At 32.4% G+C, this 20,275-nt stretch overlaps 1 protein-coding gene across 12 annotated transcripts; it reads left to right on the top strand.

Moving 5' to 3' along the window:
- The first annotated feature begins 2,335 nt into the window (after nucleotides 1-2,335).
- On the top strand, nucleotides 2,336-13,161 carry LOC112279815 (uncharacterized). 12 transcript variants are annotated; one of them, XM_090249017.1, is made up of 13 exons: nucleotides 2,393-2,741; nucleotides 3,285-3,603; nucleotides 4,029-4,296; nucleotides 4,384-4,532; nucleotides 4,775-4,869; nucleotides 5,546-5,830; nucleotides 6,165-6,444; nucleotides 6,591-7,145; nucleotides 7,380-7,487; nucleotides 7,857-7,991; nucleotides 9,531-9,806; nucleotides 12,490-12,564; nucleotides 12,747-13,161. In XM_090249017.1, the coding sequence occupies exons 2-11, from the start codon at nucleotides 3,315-3,317 to the stop codon at nucleotides 9,779-9,781; spliced, it is 2,415 nt and encodes an 804-aa protein (XP_090105143.1). In that variant the 5' UTR covers nucleotides 2,393-2,741; nucleotides 3,285-3,314; the 3' UTR covers nucleotides 9,782-9,806; nucleotides 12,490-12,564; nucleotides 12,747-13,161. The 12 variants fall into 12 exon arrangements, with proteins under 12 accessions (XP_090105146.1, XP_090105139.1, XP_090105143.1 ...); XM_090249015.1 differs by having other exon boundaries at nucleotides 12,743-13,161; XM_090249012.1 differs by having other exon boundaries at nucleotides 12,726-13,161.
- Nucleotides 13,162-20,275: the final 7,114 nt, after the last annotated feature.

Raw genomic sequence — 20,275 nt, 5'->3', positions numbered from 1 at the left:
ATCTATCATTCGGGGGTTCTCCTTCCAAAGAGTAAACAAATAAAAAATACTTTCACAAATTATCCTAAATAATTAATGTTTTGCATGTATTTAAATAAAATAAATAGATAGTGTATATTTATGATGCATATAATTTTTCTGATGATATTTTTTTAATGATTGTCTAAATTTTGAATGATGCCCTCTCTAACTATATGGGGCCATATGTCAAGTCGAATTTATTCCCTCACTTCAAACGTAGATTTTGATATTAAAAAAGTAAAATAAATAATAAAAAACTTACATTTAACACAAATGCAATCATCCGAGTGGTATATTTTAGTAATTTTACTTGCTATAACTGTAAGAAAACTGCTTCACGTATGCTTAATAAAATTCATTCAATATAAAGATCAACAGCCTTTGTGGTTTCTGTTAATGCACACAATTGAATTTGTGAATATTTTGTATTTAAACAGCTAAAGCTGCACATAAATGTTACTATACTGGTTACCTAAATAACTAACGAATTTCACAGTTTTTAAATATGTATTGGATTTTGTGTAATTTTAGAGTAAGATTTTGGAATTTTTTATCGTATTCTTTGACTTAACCCATTAACGTCACATTCACAAATAACAATATAAAGTTAAAAAGTTTACGTAAAGAAATTGCTCCCAACTTGTAAATTTCTTGGAAACCAAAATTAATGGTTCATGATGTATATATACATATGTATAATGAAAATGATGTACTTTTGACAAATAGTGAGTAAACTCATTGAATCTTTTAAAGTCTGCATGTGCTTGCAATTGTGGAAGTATTGAAAGCATCAACCACAACACATGCTACATATTAAAGTTGTTCATTTTTGTACAATATATTAACAACAATACAACTTGGTATAGATAATTTTTTCAATGAGATGGATGAGAAAATATAATTTACTGCATGTGTGTGTTTGTACATGTATATATGTATGTATACTTGCTTCTGAACACATAGGCAATGTTTTTTGCATGGTTCCGAGCATTACAATATTTACCAGTGTTTTTGTTTCTATTTTATTATTTTCGATTTTGATTTTTTGAATTGTTTTGTTTTTGTATTTTTTGTCTTAACTGCCCGATGAGTGATTTTTTTAGATGATCATGTTCAGCAATTAAAACACACACACACACACACACACATATATATATATATATATATATATAATATTGGAGATTTTTTTAATTAATTCATATTATTTTTTGTGCACTTTATTCAATCTAACTAATTTATTTGACTCAACATGCGTGTTCATTCCATTTTGTTTATGTTTCTTTTAAAAAAATGTTGATGGTTCATAAATCTCTAAAGCATGAAAGTAATCAACAAATAGCTTAGTTAATAAACTATTTTATTAAAGAAACAAAAAAATTACTACACACTATTGCTGAGCAACATCCACATTTTTATTTGGAACTTAACAATTCACTTACATAATCAAATTTATGAATATCTAAAATACCATAAATAATGTATATATATATATATATATATATTAGATGTGTATGTCTTGTTGATAATTCAGTTCTTTTGGCGTAAAGTCTCAATCTCATGAAAAACAAATCATTCATGTATAACTTGAACTGTGTGCTAAAAACATCATACAAATATACAATTGTATATACAAATTTGAAAGTTTATTCCTATAAATAGATCCGACACATGAGTTTGTTGGTTATGAATGTTATAATTAAAAACAGAAAGATTTAATCTGTAAATGGACTTACACAATAAACAAGCGGACATTCACTGGTCAACTTTTGGCATGCAAAGTGGAAAAACATCTTTAAAACATATACTTTATCATAACCCAGAATTCTAAAATTGAACCGACAATCTATAATAAAAACACATGAGACAGACATTTGATGTTTCTAACTGTAGATCTTTACACCTGGGAAATATGGGTGAGAAAGTAGCAACTTTCAAATCTTTTGATTGGCTAAAAATGAGAAGCCCCTTGCCTTTCAGCCAATCAAGTTAAAGACCCCGGAGTATTATACATACCCAGAAGAATTTAATAGAAAAGGCTAATCACGAATATTGGATTCAGGTGAGATTATAATGGCACTTATAAATAAAAAACATAATAAAAAGGGCGAGTGAATGCAGTGAGTGAGAGGGTAGAATTATTTTTCCAACGAAGGCGGTAGAAACGTATGGAGTGAGAGTTTTACTGCGGGGAGTGAAACTGGGTGGGGTGGGTAATTTGGCTGCTGGGGTGATTGTTTTTATTTATTTATTTATTTATATTTATTTTTTACTTACTTGTCTCTCATTTGGCTCGTCCTCCTCTCACTCACTCCAGTTGCTTGCTGGTCCACCATGTTCTTTTGCTTCCCCTGAACTACTTTACTTCTTCTTCTTCGTCTTCGTGTGCCCTTGTTGTTGTATCACTACTGTCCAGGTTAGGGTTCAAGCCTCTCAGCCAGAGAGCTAGTTTCCTGCACGTCTTGAGGTTGCGAGCTTCGTGGACGCAACTCTGGCTGGTGGAGACCAGAAATCTGGAAGGAGGTGGAGACTGGAGCGGGTTTTGGCGATCTGATATAATTTTTTTTGGAAGAGAATAAAATTTTCATGTGACGCGCTCGTCTTCATTGCCCGTTGGTGCGTGTGTGCGTGTGCGGTGTCCAAGCGTTTTGCGTTCCAGGTTTCTTGATTTACGAGGTCGCGGGATTGGGAGGTGGATTGAGTGCGTACGGCTAGTGTTAGAGGTAATTGATAGCGACCGAGTGAGCTCTTAATCTGGTTGCTAGGTCGAGTTTCTAATGCGGTGTAGGTTCGGGTGCTTTGATTGCGTGATGAGTGGTGTGTTGTATCAGTGGTTTTTTCTGTTTTGTTTTGTTTTGTTTTTTTCCGTTAGATTGAATCAGGGTTAAGGTCTCAACCTTGAACATGTTTGTTCCGAGTAGTGAAAACGCACATGGTACCGCTTGTGTGCTATGTTCTTAATCCGTGTTCCGATTTGCGGTTGCTGGTACCTGCAGTAGAGAAATTTCAAATTTGTGTTTGACGCGACTTGATAAGTATTAGATTCCTCTCATGGGACTATCTGGATCAGAAGTGAGGGCATGTCAACAGTTATATGCTTCGTCTTGTTTATTTTTATTTTTCCTTTTTTAATAAAAGTAAAATTCTACATTTTTTTTCTTAATAAGAACTTAGGTATTTTTTCGCTGGCCTTGATAATTTAGAAATCCCCAATTAATTGGGCTGTTCCCGGGGTACTTTTTCATTAATACTCTAATGTTGTACAGGACGCAAGTAGTTGTTAGTAGGAGAGCAAGATGGCGAATAGGAACCGCATGCCAGTTCTCAATGCACGGTCTGGTCATCCTAACGGTGTTAGCCGTCCTGGTCCTTACGGTCCAGTTAGACCACAAATGGGTGGGCCTCCCCCAGTTATGCCTGGGCCGCCTATGCCGGGCATGTTAGAGCAGAAGATGCAAAGCCAGCACGATGAAATACAAAGCCTTCTGACAGCAAACCAACGGCTTGCAGCAACACATGTGGCTCTTCGGCAGGAATTGGCAGCAGCTCAGCAAGAAATGCAACGTCTTAATTCTGTTATTGCAGGTGACCTTAGAAGGAACTGTTAGTACTAACTCATGGAGGTTACAGTTGAGGTTTCACCGTCGCTTAGTATTTTTCGTCTTGGTCCTATAAATTTTGGTCAGTCGAAGAGAGCATGAGATTGAAATGTAGCATGCTTGACTCTGTTCCTAAATTTTATGCACTCTGCAACTTGTACCAGCTATTTGAACACGTTCTGATGTGTTCAGAATGAACAGCGTTATTGGAGAGGTCTTGATGTGGTTAGTGTCTTTTTTTGACTGTTACGAGTGTCGATGAATGCAACGGGGCATTCCAATGTTTTCAGGGACTCAATTTTTTATATTGTATTGTATTTCATGGCTATTTAGTTAACCTCTGTTGTTTCGTCTAGTTAGTTTTGGTTTGATAAGATTGCATTCTTACAGTGCACTTGTTTAAATCAACAGGTATATCCTCAGAAAAGGAAGCTCAGGTTAGGTCTCTTCTTGATAAAGCTGCGAAACTTGAATCAGACTTGCGATCGACAGATCCAATCAAGCAGGAGCTTCTTCAAGCTCGCGCAGATTGTCAAAAGTTGCACCTTCATTCTCAAGATTTAAATCAACAAGTTCGGAATACATCTCAAGAGTTGCAGCGAGCCCGAGGGGAGTTGCAACAGGTTCCGGCACTGCGAGCGGAGGTGGATAATCTTCGCGCCGAGTTGCAACGAGCCAGGTTTTATGTTTATCCCAATCAAGTTCTACTCGATTTTAATTTTAAGCGAACAGTTCTTTCCCCTTACACTCATTATCACCTTTTCAGAACTGCGTTTGAATATGAGAAGAAAGCAAATGCCGAGCAGTTGGAGCAAAGACAAGCTATGGAAAAGAACCTTGTGGACATGGCAAGAGATTTAGAGAAGCTTCGAGCAGAAGTCACTAATGCTGAGAAGATGGGACGTTTTCATTCTGGTAATATTATTTCACTTTGCTCGGGCACTTCGTGTTTTGTGTGTTTTATTATTTGGTGTTGGAATCTTCATGTATTGAAGGTTTCCTATTTCAGTTGTCGTCGCTACTGCGACTTCTGTGATTGGCATTTGAGCTTGTTGTGAGGTAGTCATTTGTAGAATTTGTTGGTCAGTTGACCTTTATGTTTGCTCTTAGGCTACACATGTAATTGGTTCATATGGTTGAACACTTCGGATATTCAGGTGGTCAATTCAATGGGGCGTATCCTGGTTCGGAGGCTTCGTACGGTTTAATGCAACCACAGGTTTATGGAGATAGTTATGGGATGCATCCTCAGGTATGAATATGAATCGAGTAAGTTGAGTGGATGAGATTAGTATCGTCGTTGTGTAGTACTCTTTTGGAACTTGGACATGCATTTTGGCTTTCCTTGATTTTAAGCTTCAGCATGCATGCGGGTCTTTCCTACTGCCGATTTCTTGATTTGACCATAGAACTGGTGTGCTACAATATTTTACTAGAGGAACAATACGTAAATAATATCTGCTAGGGATGTCTTAAATTTTAGAAGCTCCACTAAGAAATATGTGACCACCAAAATCAGTTTCCATGTTTGTGTCACCCACTGCCGTTGTCCGCATCCGCAAGGTTTCAAGTATTGCAGCTTAATGCTAGCTATTTATTCGTGTGTTTGTTTTCTCCTTTCTGTGTGAACAAGGCTAGTTGTATCTCACATTCTTCACATCCGTCCAGATAGCAGTAGGCCTAATTGGCAGGAAGCATGAAAATTGACTCAACTCTTTTCTACTGCATCGCAGATGTCATGGTTTTTCCGCAAAGTCGTGAACTGTGTGTAGGCTGTTTCTGCACACATTTTTGTCGGAAGCATCAGCTACTAGGAGTGATGACGTGGTCTTGTAGTAATTGTTTGCTGTTGATAGTCTCCTAAGTGTAAATATGATATCTTCAGTCTGACCTTTTTCTTCACTCTCATTACAACTTATCTGGTGCAGGAAGCTGGTCCGGCATCAAATGGCCATCTTTCTGCCAATTCAAGCGACAATGATTATGGAAAATCCCTCGTGGAGGCTGCTAAAGCTAATTCAGGACAAAATGCGAACAACGGTTACCATGCTCAAGTACATGATGGTCATAACTACAAGGCAGCCTCCGACTCAAAAGCTGAAGAATGGGCTACTTATGAAGCACCGAATGGTAAACCGTTTTATCACAACTTGATCACAGGTGCAACACAGTGGGAGAAACCGGCAGCTCTTGAGGGCCATAATTATGCTCAGGTGATGATCAAGCAAGGTCGGATGTTTTGTATATAGTTTATTTTGGCTTGCTCGTTGGTTGCATTCTTTTCTTATCCTGAAAGACTATAGTACCATGTCATGCAGGTTTGGATTCTTCCGAACTGAATTTACATTTCTTCTTTAATTGTAGTTTTATTTTGTTTTATTGTTCTTCGACACGTTTGACATGGCTTTATGTTTTGGTTTTGTTACAAGTTTTTATGTTAGACACGACGTCTTTGTACGCAAGCTTGCGTGTGAAAATTACATGTGATTGCTCTATTCGTTTAATTAGTAGGCTAAAACTTTTCTCTGGCGGAGTTTTGGATGATAGGCCCACGTACAACTTGGGACTAATCAAGCTGCTGCAAATCAGCCTCCCAATCCTGTGCTCAATGGGCAAGTCCAGCAAAGTCCTCTTATGACTCATGTTCCACAGCATCCTGCTGCTGGTGTAATTCAAAACTCTCAGCAACAGAACATGGTACATTCTGGCCAGGCGCCTCAAATGGCGCTTGGGCAGCATCCAGGAGGCTACATGACTCACATGGGAGCTCCTTTGCCACAACCTGGCATGTATGGCCAGCCTCCAGGACCGTACATGTCATATGCAGGTGATGCCTCTTTTTCTGACAGATAATTCGTCCCTATCTTTTACATGTTCTCGAACGAATGTCTTGTGTCTTACAGTTTCTGCTCACATGTATATTCGAATTTAGAGATATGTGACGTGCTTATAAAATGCATATCTCGTGATCAGGTACCTATATGTACGGGGGGTCTCACGTCCAACAACCCGGTTCTTACATTCAACCATCTGGATTGGCTCCACTACCAGTCGGTCAACCACAACATCCTTTGGCCCCTTCAGCCGGTCAAATGCAGACCCCACAGAATCCCTATTCACCCCCTCTATTACCGGGGCAAGGGCAATCCACTGGAGGTACAGCACCTGCTCCCATGCCCCACCTCGTCCATGGTCATCTTAGTTACCCAGCACCTGGAGCGGTTCCACACCCTGGTCCCCCGCAAACCCCAGGAACTCAATTGTCTCCTCTTATGCCGGTACCCTTGGGACAACCGCCACTGCTGCAATCTCCCCAGGCTCAGCCCAACCAGCCTGGGTCCCGACCTGTAGGCTTCACTCCTTCCAACGTCCAGCAGCAGCAGCAACAAAACCAGCAGAGCTCACAGCCTTCACCAAGGCAAGCTCAAAATCAGTCTCGAGCATCGTCTCAGCCATCTCCTTCATCATCAACTCCATCTCAGACACAAGTTCAGGCGACGATTCCACCTGCAGGACACACTCCTCACGGTACTCTATCCTATTAAATTGTTCATAATTCAACAGAAATTTCATGATTCGTCGGGGACATTCCTTGTGATCTTCTTAAATGAAGATATTATAAGCTAAAGGTTCATGTGCTAAGAACTCTTGAATGTGTTAGGAATACAGTTTTACACACACACACACATACACACACACTTACACATGTATTAAAGATTTATACGTGCTATTCATGTCTGTTGTGGGTGGTTGATGCGGCAGTGTCTGCGCCCCCTGTTATTCATCCACGACCACCAGTTTCGGAAACTGCTACACCTGTTAAATCAACTCCAGCACCACCACCTCCTACTGCAACAAGTGGTCCTCAAGGTGACAGCTAGTGCCTATTACATGGCAAAGTAAAATAAATCAATAAATAATAATATTTTTAGTGTTTTTAGTATTGCGTGCGGCTGGATTACTTTGAAAGGGGGCAATGATGATTTACTTGTGTTGCTGATTATTTCTTAGAAGTAGTTCTGGAGTAACTGTTGCTTTTTTTCTCAGAGTTTTTTTTCACCTAACTGTACCTTACGTCTTTTACTGCCTGCCTGTTTTTTTGTGTTAAAATATTCGTGTGTTGGGGAAAATACTTGAAGGTGTTTTGTTTCACTTTAGCAGGGGTAGTAATTATCAGGAGGTTTTTGTCTTTGTGCTGCCAATGTCACGTTGCTTAAAAAGAGTGTCTCTTTGTATCAGGAGCCAATCTCTTTGTCTTTGGTATTCCTGAGGATATGGGTGACAAGAAGTTGGCAGATTTGTTCACTCCTTATGGTACAGTTATTTACTCGAAGGTTGGGGTGGAGAAGGATACAGGTCGAAATAAAACTTATGGTACGGCTTTTTTTCCTTGTCTTGTATGTTAAATCATCTACGCAATTCTACTTGACTTTAGCTGCACAACTAGCCTATCTGCTCCTACTCTCGCATTCATGTCACCTATAATGAGTGTTTGTGATGGTATCTATTTTGGATTTGATTTGTACTTGTATTTGCCTTCGAGTTTACTCCTTGCAATTCTTAGAGAATTTGGCTCTCTAAGCTCAAGTTACACGTGCTGTGTTCTTAAACATTTTCTGTTGTTATTTAATGAGTTGAGGTTATTATTTGGATGTTTTGCTTTGTTGCTGTGTGAGTTTCGATCGCGAATTTATGGCCAGATTTCTTTGTCATGATTAATTTGAGAGAAAGCATTGTAATCTTCATAGTAGTGTTAATTGGCGAGGACTACACGTATCTCCAGGATATCATCTTTTTAAAATTCGGTTTTGATTTTGTCTATAAACTCGTTTTGTGTTCTGTACTGTTGGGCCGTTGCTTCCCTTATGTGTAGGTATCCCATTATTATCTTTTTGCATGCTTGAATCGTTGAGGGGTTGTTCTGGAATCCCTATGATTATGTAGAACATTTTAGTTCTTCGCTTTTTGTCTCGTCGCAAGTGTAGACTTTCGTCACAGTGTTGAACCGTCTTTTTTAAAAAAGAATTTTGGTCAATTTTTTGGGGTACTCATTATTTTAACTTAATCCTAGTAAGAGTCAATATTCTTTCTAGATGCGTACATGGCTTCTATTTACATGAAAGGAAGGTAACTTGACTTGATAAAGAGTTAAAAAAATTCAAGTTTCTAGAATGTAACTTTACCTCGTGTACCTCAAAAGAATAGTTTTTAGTGAACTTTTTGTATTAGTGCCCTTCAGGAAGGAGGATCACGTGATGCAATGGGCTTGTCAAGATACCGATGCTTTGACATAGTAATTGACTTTTCTTTTTACATGCCCTGTAGACGCTCAATACTAGTTTTAAATGAGGAATAGTATTTGTAGGCGGGAAAACTTGTGTATTGATTCGATTTATGTGCGAAGTTGGTGTGCTAGATCTTAACTCCTTGCCTTAGACTTGGTGAGAACTGCCAAGGACCGCGGATCATAGGGTTTTAAAAGAAGAGTATCTTGGGTTTTAGTTATTGACTACATGTTCTTAAATGCATTTACTGTCGGAACGTTTTGTGCAAATTCATGCATTTGAGAACATGTCAGTGGCTTGTATACATTATCTTAAATTTCGTATAGATCAGGATTATTTCCTCTTTCGATCTCTCAAAATGAGGTACTTAGTATATGATATTCGATCGTTTAAAAAGAGGGGCATCTATTTACTACTGAGGAGTCGTTCATTATTTAAACCGTTGAATTGCTAATATTGTTCGGAAAGTACATGAGTACAACAGAGAATTTTTGGATCTTCACTGCTTTTATATAACCTGAAAGCTTTTTGGTTTAAGTTGAATATCCGTGTTAGCAGTGGCTGCTGTAATCAAGTTATTTTTTGCAACTCGGTCTCTTGGTTCCCTTATTCCATTCTTCCCAAACAGGTTTTGTGTCTATGGATTCATCACAATCTGCTGAAGCAGCCATACAGCAAGTGAATGGCATGCTTATCTCTGGCAAACGCATTAAAGTGGAGTTGAAGAGGGGAGATACCGAAGGTCAAACACACCAACATCAGCAGAACCAGCAACTTCCGCATCCACAACACTCTCATCAACATCAACCTCCTTCTGGACCTGGTCCTACTAGATGGAACCAGAATCATAATGCGAGCTCTGGCTATCGGCCCTATTGAGCTAACTTCCTGAAGCATCTACACGGTTGGTGCATTCTTGGTTGTATTGTAAATTTGTTGCATGATATATTCTCTTTAGCAGAGTTCTTTTTCCGTAAGATCCGGTCATGGATTTTCCTGCATGGATTAGCGTTTATACGTGCTACAACTTCCATTCACTCAGGATTTGTGATTTCTTGTTCGTTTAATATATTTGAAGGCTTGTGCCAGGATTGCCTAGTTTATTAATAGCCTTAACCACCTTTCAGTTAGAGTTTGAAGGATTTTTGGAAAGTAACGTAGGTGTAGGTTTCAAGTACATGTTACTCCACTCTTAAAGCTTTTCTCCTGGTTTTAACGTAGTTGCACTTTTATCTGTATAGTGCTCTCAAGAATGGAACAGCATTCTGACGAACTACTGTCTTAGTTGCAATAATTTTATTAGTTATTATGTTCGCCTCTTGCCCGATTAGGTTCTCCCTAACAATACAACTACTTCACTACCTTTTTTTTTTTTTTTTTTTTTTTTAATTGAATTGAATTGAATTGAATTTTTAGCCTTTCTTGTTTTTCCGTTTTTCCGTTATTTATTTATTATTTATGAAGGGGGGGAGGACTGTGTGTAGTCGAAAATATGACAGTTTTTCGCTTTATTTTTCGCTTTACACATCCTTTCGGTTCTCTTTTGCTTTTCAATTAGCTCTTTTTCTGTTACCAAGTGCATGGCCACCTCTATTCTATATCTCGTTATTTTCGTTTTCCTTTTTAAGTTCTAGTACGTAAAAAGATACCTGTGTATTTCAAGGTCGCTGGACCGCATTAACGAGCTAGACCACTGGAATCAGCTATTGATGGATAAATAAAGAATTTGGATTGACATTCTGAATATTGGTGAGATTTATTTTCCAGTACAGCACCTGCTTCTGTACGTCGGGTTATTATCATTACATTTTACTTTCAAGTTTCAACGCTGTCTTCGCTCCTTGTCTGTTTAACGAGTTGGGTGTGTACATGAAGTACAGTTTCATTTGTATGCTAAGGTGAGCCTAATTAGAGAGTGCACTTAAAAAACGCTGTTACTTTTAAAGTGGAAGATGCTTCCATATACGCTTCGTGTTAATGGATCATGAGATTATCATTGTTGTAGCTGCTTTTGGATCATTTCTTTCCTGTTCTTAAATTGTAAATGTTTGCATGTGCGTATATGGAATAGGGAAGAGAAGCTTGCCGTTTAGAGGTGTGAAGTTCAAATAATTCCTAAATCGAAATTAACTTTCGTGTTTCTAGTGCTTGTGTTGTTTTCTTTGTTTGTGTAGGTATAATTATGTGCTTCTTAGTAAGATTTAATATTTGTAGGAGTACTTGTGTAGTTTTCAGTATGGTAACTACAACATCTTAATGCATCGAAGTACCACACTACGCTCCATTTTGAATATATTATTGTGAAGGACTAAAAATCAGCGTCCGAGTTTGTAGATTCATGTAGTACCTTTGTAAGTTACTGCTCGCAGCTTTAATGGGTTGTCATGTTCTCTTATGCTACGCAAGCATATTCTTTGTAAGACTGACAATGGATATCCAGCGGGGTTGGATGGTTTGGGCCAAACAGACGTACAGCAGGGGAAGCTGTTCGGTAAAACAAGGAATAGGTCCTTTTTGGTAGGAACATCTTCTCCTATCCATCTGAGTAGAATTTTCGAAGGTTGTCCTTTCAACACTAATAATTACCACCTCAATCCTGTTCGCAGTGTTATCTTTTCCCCTCCCTCTCTCCTTCCCCGTCCCCCTCTCCCTCTCTCTCTCCCTCTCTCTCTCCCTCTCCATGACTGGATTACCTCATGTATTAGTAAGACCTGGGCAATTGAATAATAGAGGAACTTCACGTACTGCTTAAATGGCTGGAGGATGTCATCACAGAATGAGGAAGCTAACTTTTATGCGTAAGCTTGAAATTTATTTGTGTTGTAGTGAATATTATGCGCCATTACCTCATGCTAGCATTCAACTTTTTAGGCATTAAGGATATTGGTAACGGCACCGTCTTCGAACCTGTAAGGTTCGGTTCTTTATTCAAATTATTCATGTTATTTCAAGTTTGCTGTTGATGAGAGTCCTGTTTACTCCACGCTATTACTATATTCAGTGAGGTGTAGCATCAATGAGGAGCTTTTAATTGCTCGAGGTTCCATATATTTCTGATTAGTTTTCTCGTTTTCATTTTAATGCTATCTGCGTGAGTGCTTCATTGGTTAAAGTACTTATCACGCCTGACATTTTTTGGTGTCGTTTCAGATAAGCATTTGATTATGGAATGATGTGCTTTTTATGAATAACTGAATTAGAAAGATTTGGTTTCCAGTTCCCAGACATCAAACGTCTGAAAACTGCTCAGAGCGTGTGGAAACACTGTTTCAACTTGCATCAACTGAATGTGGTACATCAGATTAGACTTAGTTAATAGTTAGTTATTTGCACTTCAACTGAGTGGCCCTGGATTTGAGATATGTTACTGTACAGCTGTGGTAATGATTAGACACAGTGAAGACATTTCACGCTGGTATTTCACATAACAGTACCTTTTCCATTTTTTTCTGTACCTAAAACTCAATCTGAATTCGTGGTGCTTTTTCTGCTTGGATTGATGATTCGTGGAATCTACTAACAGTGTGTATAAGACACCGTTTAATTACTAGATTACTTATACTCATGCCCTTGTATTCATACTACAGATGTGCCTTGAGAAGGTGGAGGCGTGCAAGAAAGTTAATTGTTGTCCTCTTGGCGATCTCATGATGCTGCCTCTTGTATGCATCTTTACCTTTAGACCCATCCAAATGTATTGATTTTTCGTAAGCATTGCTGGTAGATCCTTTACCTACTTTTTGTGTTTCTTCGACGCGCTTGCAGTGGCTTTGACCAAAATATACGTCTTGTTTGATTCTAATCTGCACTTTTTCACACGTAGTTGTCATTCTTTTCAAGGAAGTGCTTCTGTGGAAAACAATGCATTGAGACAAGTTGCTGATCGTGAGCACCCAGTTTCAGGTATTATGCCTTTCAATTACTTTCAACTTACTTCCTGTTATGGTATGTTGATATTGTTTTTGGTTCCTTTGTGGTTCTTGATTTGTTTCCTTACATGTGCTGTTTATGTTACATGTGTGTTATCCTTAATTTAATCACCAGATTATTACATTATTTGCTACCTTCGTGTTGTGAGCACCTGGTATGGTCACTTGGGCAATTAGTAATATTGAGAGATGTTAGGAGTTGTACAGCAGTATTATTACGATCTCAATTATTGTTGGCTCTATTTGATCCTGTAAATGCACATCATGACTTCTGGGGAAAAATTATTGAAAAATATTCAAATTCACTTGAATTTACAGTGGCTTTTATCATCGATGTGAACAAGTTTATAAGGGTTGAATTTTCTTTTTCATTGCACATCCATCAGTTAGCTCTAAAATTTAGCAAAGATGGTTAGTTTGCAGAAAGATGCATGTTTTGTGAACATAATTTGTGGATCATTTTTGTCTGCTACTGTTTAATAGCAGGCATGAGTAGACTTTATCTCACATGGCATACAGAAAACCATGAATGTCTAAACTGTGAAAAAATTAGATCAAATCGGGAATCAGGCCAAAATTGATATATGATAGTTAAAACTGTAAAAGTGCAGTGTGGATAATATCCGGTCAGAGAGATCCGATTATCACAATTTACTGCGACTGGAGATATGAATGAAAAAAATTATCTATTCAACATGAGTTCTGAAGCTTCAACATGAGTTTTGAATTTGAGGAGTATGTATCGTAAATTTAAATTTTTTCTTGAATTAATTTTGAAGTCATATTCTATCATTGAATACTTTATCGATACATAGAATAGATAAACTGATCTATTAAAGAAGTACTGTGGAGATATAGACAACTTGATGTTTTAGAAAACTTGATGTAAATATGTAATGGTTCAGAAACACTATTGATTGGAACTCACTAAGGTGGAGATTGTACTTCGTAAAAAGTACTTTTGATGAAAATGTGAACAAGATGAACTTGAGATAAAGTAGGAAATCAAGGCTAACATTAGGTGAACAATCTTAAAATAAACAATAGCTTTGTTTGTTTGTTGAAATTTATTCAAGATATAGAGAAGATTGTTACTTAGAAGCACAACTTCATTATCTCTACTTGAATAACTGACAATTTTTAATTTTTAATTTTTTTTAAAAAAATGGTCTTTATTTAAATGCTAAAAAAATATTACATATTCTTATGTAGGATTAAAAAAAAATGTTTCGGTTGATAAAACTTACATTCATCAAATTCTATAATATGTATGTCAATAGATCTATCTTTTATTTGACTAATATTTAGTAAATTTTAACATCAAAGTATTTAATGAAAATCTTCTATCTAATCTTGGTGAAATGTAAAAACAATTATATGTAAATATTTGTGACATATTGTAATTAAAGAACATTTTTTTAATTGTTTTTGGCTTATTATGTGGTGTGAATGATATTTGCAATAGGAATACAACAAATCTATTTATTAAATTTTTGAAAAAAATACAACAATTATGATGTATCATAAAAAAAAGAAGTTTAAATCAATGTGATATAATTTAAATTTTTATGCTTCTACACATGACAATTAAAATATCTTTTAATATATTTAGCCACAACCAAGTATATATTAAAAAAGATTTGTGGTTGATCCATTTAAAAATATCTTGAGATTGTAGTAAGAAAATGGTTTCAAATTAATTAAATTTATTTATAATTTTATTGTGCCAATTCCAAATCAATTGGTATGATTTTTAATTGGTTTGAATCCAATTAGAAACTAAATTAGAAGTGGTTTGGTATTAGTTTTTTTATTTGGCTTTTAGCTTGTATAATTTATACTTGAATAGGTTTATGATATTTACATATTGCATTATTATAGTACATTGTCATTGTCTATTCTTCACAATAGTGCAAACTTAGACCCTTTTATTAAATTGGAGTTGTTACATAAAAGACTAAAAAATTTCTTTGGCATTAAAAAATTACAGTTACTTCTTAAGCAAGAGTGTGAAAAAATAATATCTTTTTGATGAACAAATCTTGATAAAAGTGAAAGTAATATGTTCTTTACAACATTCATCAAATAATAAAAAATATATAATTGTTTAAATTTAATAACCTTAAAGGCCACAATATTACTATATATATATATATATATATATATATATATAGTTGCAGCTACAAATATTAGCTATCTAAAAAATATTTAACAAAGTTTAAAATCCAACTATAACTGTCCATAGAAATTTGCAAAGATATCCTTGAAATATTTCCAAGATCTAACAATGGAAACCTTAATTCAAATTAGGGTTTTACTTATATGAATTTGATATGGCATTTGGAGATAGCAAAGCATAGAATACCAAAAAGATTTATTTCTAGAATTATAAGAAATCAAAATCATATTAAAAAAAAAAACAAATAATATTTTAAAGTATTAATCAAGAAGTCCCAAGAACAATTCTTATATGATGAGAGCTAAGATTTTTACAATATAATAAGAATCTAAAGGCGTGTGGAAGCTATTAAAAACAACTATTGTGAAATATTTTAGTTGTATTGTGAGAATATCACAATAAGTAGAATTTGGACAATTTTTTTATACTATGTTGGATTTATTAAGCAAGTAAGTTAGGTATTATGCATACAACCTTGAGGAAAATTGGTCATGAAATTGAAGAAAATCATTGATTTAAATCAGTGATTAAATAAAATTCTACTTTTTTGAAGAGAAAAAATATACTACTAATAAGAGTTGTTTAAATGCAATATAATTGAGCTACATGCAATGTAGCCTAGAACTCATCAATAAAAATGTCTCTCTTTGTTTAATGTTTGTACAACATAAAGAATCATTATTTAGATTAAAGATACAATCTTATTTTTATTTTTATTTTTATTTTTTTAAATAACAAAAATATTTTTTCTTCGTATTATTCAATCATTTGTGGCTTTAAAAAATATCTAAAAAAACATATAAAAGACATAAAATTTTAAAAATAAATAAATAAATTTTATTTATATTTAAATTCCAAAAAATTGTAAGTAATATATTGTTTAAACAATGATGTCACAAATATAAGCTTTGAAAACAACTATGACTAATTTTTCTTGTAAGAATATATTTTTATTAAATTATAAAGTGGTTATGATACTTGAGTAATTACAATCTATCAACTAAATACTTGGATACAACACCATATTTATCTTAAAGCATAGGCAAACATTAAAATTACTTTGGAGTAATTACATCAATGTGTATAATATCTATTATTCTATTCAAGATTTATTTGATTCACTAACATAAGATTAATGATTGTTTGAAGGCAAATTGTTGTCAAAGAAGAGTTGTAGGAAGTTTTTTTTTTTTTTTTTTTTTTTTTTTATTATTTTTGGTAATTTATTATATTAGTACAGATTTAAATTAATTCTTTGTTGGTATTAAGTAATATTATATTTTATTATAATATAAAAGAACTATCAGATAAAAAAATAGGCAAAGACCAAAATTTATAAAAAGAATAATTTAAAATATCAATAGATATTGTTTTATGCATTCTTTCAAATAAATCAAATATAATTATAAATTTAATATATAATATTATTTTTATTTAAAAAAAATTCTATCTCTTTTATAAGGCTATGAATAGAATAGAATAAGGTAGAATATCAATATAATTACTTCAAAAAAAAGATTTTATAAAATTAATTCCAATAATAGTTATATCAATATCTCAAAAAAATTATTTGTAAGAAAAGGCCAAATTTAGACCTAGAGGCTCAAGAACAATTACTCATCACAAATACAAGATTCTTTTGGAGATTAGGATATAAAGTTAAGATACTATTTTTTAGACCATTCTAATGATGTAAGATTTTAAAGCTTGTGATGTAAAAAAGCTTGTTAACGAGGCAAAGAAAGTAAATTTTTTATAAGTAATACAATTTTGAAGGTAGTAAACATTAGAGTGATTTCCTTATTATATTTAAAAAAAATATAAGTTTAATTTATGATCAAATTTTTATAAGTCTATGGTTGAATAAGAAAAAAAATTTGATTTTAAATTTTTGTATCATTTTGAGAATGCAATTAAAAGATATTAGGATATACTTACAAAAAAAGTATCAATAATTGGAAAATTAAGGTAAGTTTCTAATCTTTTTACATCTAAAGATTTGGATATTGAACGAAACTAAAACTCAAGGTGTTAATACAAAAACATGAAATTTAAGTTACACAAAAAATTAAATTAAAAATTCACAAATAACTTTCAAAATTTTTCTATTAGAATTCCTTATTAAACTAAAAATATAAAGTTTAAATTTATAAATAAAAATATTATTGCACTGATTTTTAATTTATAAATTAATATTTTAAAACAAATTATGAATGTATACATGACTTATAAAGATAGAAAGATAAAAAATTAAATTTTATATAAAAATTTGATCAAGCTTAGTTGCCTATTGAAGTTTATTGTTTAAAATTTAGAATTATTTAGAATTTCATTAAAATTTAATTAAGATTTGATTAAGATTTTTCGAGATATTTTTAAATATTTTTCTTAAAATTCTACAGGATTTATTTTTAAATTTTTAATTGAAATTTGAAATGATTTAGATATAAGGATTGATAAGATGTATGTTCTAATGTCTATAAAATATAAGATGTACAATTTATAGTGTGTACAATTTATAATTGATAGGATTGTGAGGATAAATTTCACTCCTCAATCTAAATTACAAGACGGCCTTAATTAAAAGTTGTTTGGAATTGGTGGTATAAAATAAAGGAATTAAATAACAAAAAAAAAGATCAAACATAGAACAAGTAAAATAAATGAAATCAAGTAATGACACAACACAAAATTCGGTCACAACATGTTCACTAAGTTATCATCCAATAATATATATATATATATATATATATATATGTGTGTGTGTGTGTGTGTGTGTGTGTGTTTGAAAATTTTATTTTCTTATCTTTCTAATGATGTAAAAAATGTATAAATCCGAATTACTATGAATAAGTTATGAAGGTTTAAAAATGGCAACTAAATAATAAAAAAGTTAAATGAAAATATTTTATCTCAAGGATAATTTGCTTATAAATCAAGGATTCAAGCCTCACAAAGATTCATATATAGTGTATACAGATATTCTGGAGAGGTTACAAGGCCTTAGTCTTATCTTTCTAACTATATTCAAGGTGCTACAACCTATATGGGATTTCTGTAGTCTTCTTCCAACAAGGATTAAATTAGATGCGGTCTTCTTATTTTCTAGTAGTGAAATTAATATTTTTATATTTTTTACTTCACCATGGTGTTCAAAAATACCCAATTAATCTACAAATCTTGATTTATTTTTTCATAATAGCTTCTAAGGTAGTAATAATTTAATTTATCTAAGTCTTAAAAATTTCTCTAAAAATTCCTAAATAATTCTAATTAAAATTCAAATAAATTCTAAAAGTTTTTATAATATTTTATATAATTCTAATATCACTTCAAGGCTATATCTTTATACTTTAGTGATTTTTTATAATAATAAAATTAATTTAACTCAATAATTTATTTTTTAATAATTTTTTATATAAATAATTAAAAAGATATGAGGTTTTTTTTATGCTTCTTTTAACCACTAAATAATATTTATAGGTTTTTTAAAAATTAATAAATATAGATTAAAGCAAATATAGACATTGATTTCAACAATTTATTCTTTATATTCAACAATAAGTAGAAATACTAAATCAACTAAAATATTTGTTTCCAAAATGAACTAATTCTTAATAAATCCACTATCTTATATAACTTGAAAAGAAATACATCAAATATAGAATAAATCTTCATAGATTTTGGCATATATAATCAATAGAAAACCAAATTGGTTTATTTGCAAATAATTTTTTTTTAGTCTATAATAATCCAACTTATTTCAAAAGTAAAATGTCTTGATATTACAACAAAGTAAGTATACTTGGTTGCTGATGTAGAATTGTAATTATTTCTTATGATAGACACAGGCATTGATCTTTTGTTGTTCTTAAGTTTTATTTAATTGTGTCTTCATTATTACATGTAACTTTGATAAAAAAATTACCAAATATTTTTTTGTAGAATTATTAATTTTTAAATAACCAATAATATTAAAATATAGATGATAAATATAATTATTATAAAGATATAATTTTAAAATTAAATAATATATATTATTATTATAAATAAACTTTTCAAATAATAAAAAAAATTATTCAATCACTTTAATAGTAGTTGATGATATATCTTAAATATTGCTCAAATATTTGATTCATTTCTTTTGTTTTGCTATTAATTTAATTATAGATGGCCAAAGATGGTTTTATCTCTTACATTTGAGATCAAAAAAAATCTCTTGACATTAATTCTAAGAGCTTGTTATATCCAAATGTGTGAAGCTAAAAAATTATGATAAATTTAAAGAATAAATAATTATATTTTATTTTTTTGGAATATATAAGCATCTTTTAAAATAATATATATATTTTCTAAATTTAAAATTAGAATTATTATGAGAATTAAGAAAATTATTCTTAACATCATACATAAAAAGATTTAAGAACTCACTTAATTCAATTTGATAAGAATAGTGATTCACAATATATAAAATTACATTAGCTTCAAAATAATTTTTTGTTGTTAATCAAAAGTTGCATCACTACCTTTTGGTGTACAATAGAAATGTTTAAAAAAGACATCCATCAAATTTTTTTTGAAGCCAATTAATTATAAAAAATACAAGTCTTGACAAATATATGCTTTAATAGACTTAATAAAAATTTAAAACAAGTGTTGAAATAAAATAATCAAGATTCTCATCATTTATATAAATAATAGAAGATAAAAAGTGCAATCTAAATAATAGTAGAGTTCTTAAAACAAATCTATAATTATAAGTCTTTTATTATAAATCTTGTAACTGATCTAGGCTGCTAAATTTTTTTCAAATAAAAAGTTATGTGATGAGGTTTTCTATTTTTTCATATTTGTAACAATAAATTACTCATTATAAAGTTCAATGCATCTATATCCATAAAAAAATATATTTTTAAACTTTTTTTGCAAAATAAGATTGGTGCTATAGTAAAAGTTGTCTTTAAATCTTCAAATATTGCTTTAGCTTCTTTATTCCACTTAAGTTTGTCTTTACAAGTCAAACATGTAAATAGAGTTATACTTTGATAATAGCTTAATAATAATTGACAAATTTAAAAAAACATATGATGTCTCTATTTGCTCTTCAAATCTTTCAATGTATGATATTCTCAAATTTCTTAGGATCTATTACAATATCATCATTTAGAATAATATACCCTAAAAAATCAATTTAAGTTGTGTATATATATATATATTTTAATTTTAATATATACTTATATATTTGAAAGTTTTTTGTAATTGTCA

This window comes from Physcomitrium patens, chromosome 3 (assembly GCF_059467195.1).
Source record: "Physcomitrium patens ecotype Gransden chromosome 3, ASM5946719v1, whole genome shotgun sequence".
NCBI classification, from domain to species: Eukaryota; Viridiplantae; Streptophyta; class Bryopsida; order Funariales; family Funariaceae; genus Physcomitrium; species Physcomitrium patens.
Note: the sequence above shows the minus strand (reverse complement) of the source record. Positions and strands in the feature narration are given on the sequence as shown.

Bases quoted from the DNA above. Each gene is read 5' to 3' on its own strand.
- LOC112279815 (XM_090249013.1), top strand. From the start codon at position 3,315: ATGGCGAATAGGAACCGCATGCCAGTTCTCAATGCACGGTCTGGTCAT. The intron at 4,297-4,383 runs GTTTTATGTTTA...TCACCTTTTCAG, and splicing joins GCCGAGTTGCAACGAGCCAG to AACTGCGTTTGAATATGAGA. The intron at 7,146-7,379 runs GTACTCTATCCT...TTGATGCGGCAG, and splicing joins TGCAGGACACACTCCTCACG to TGTCTGCGCCCCCTGTTATT.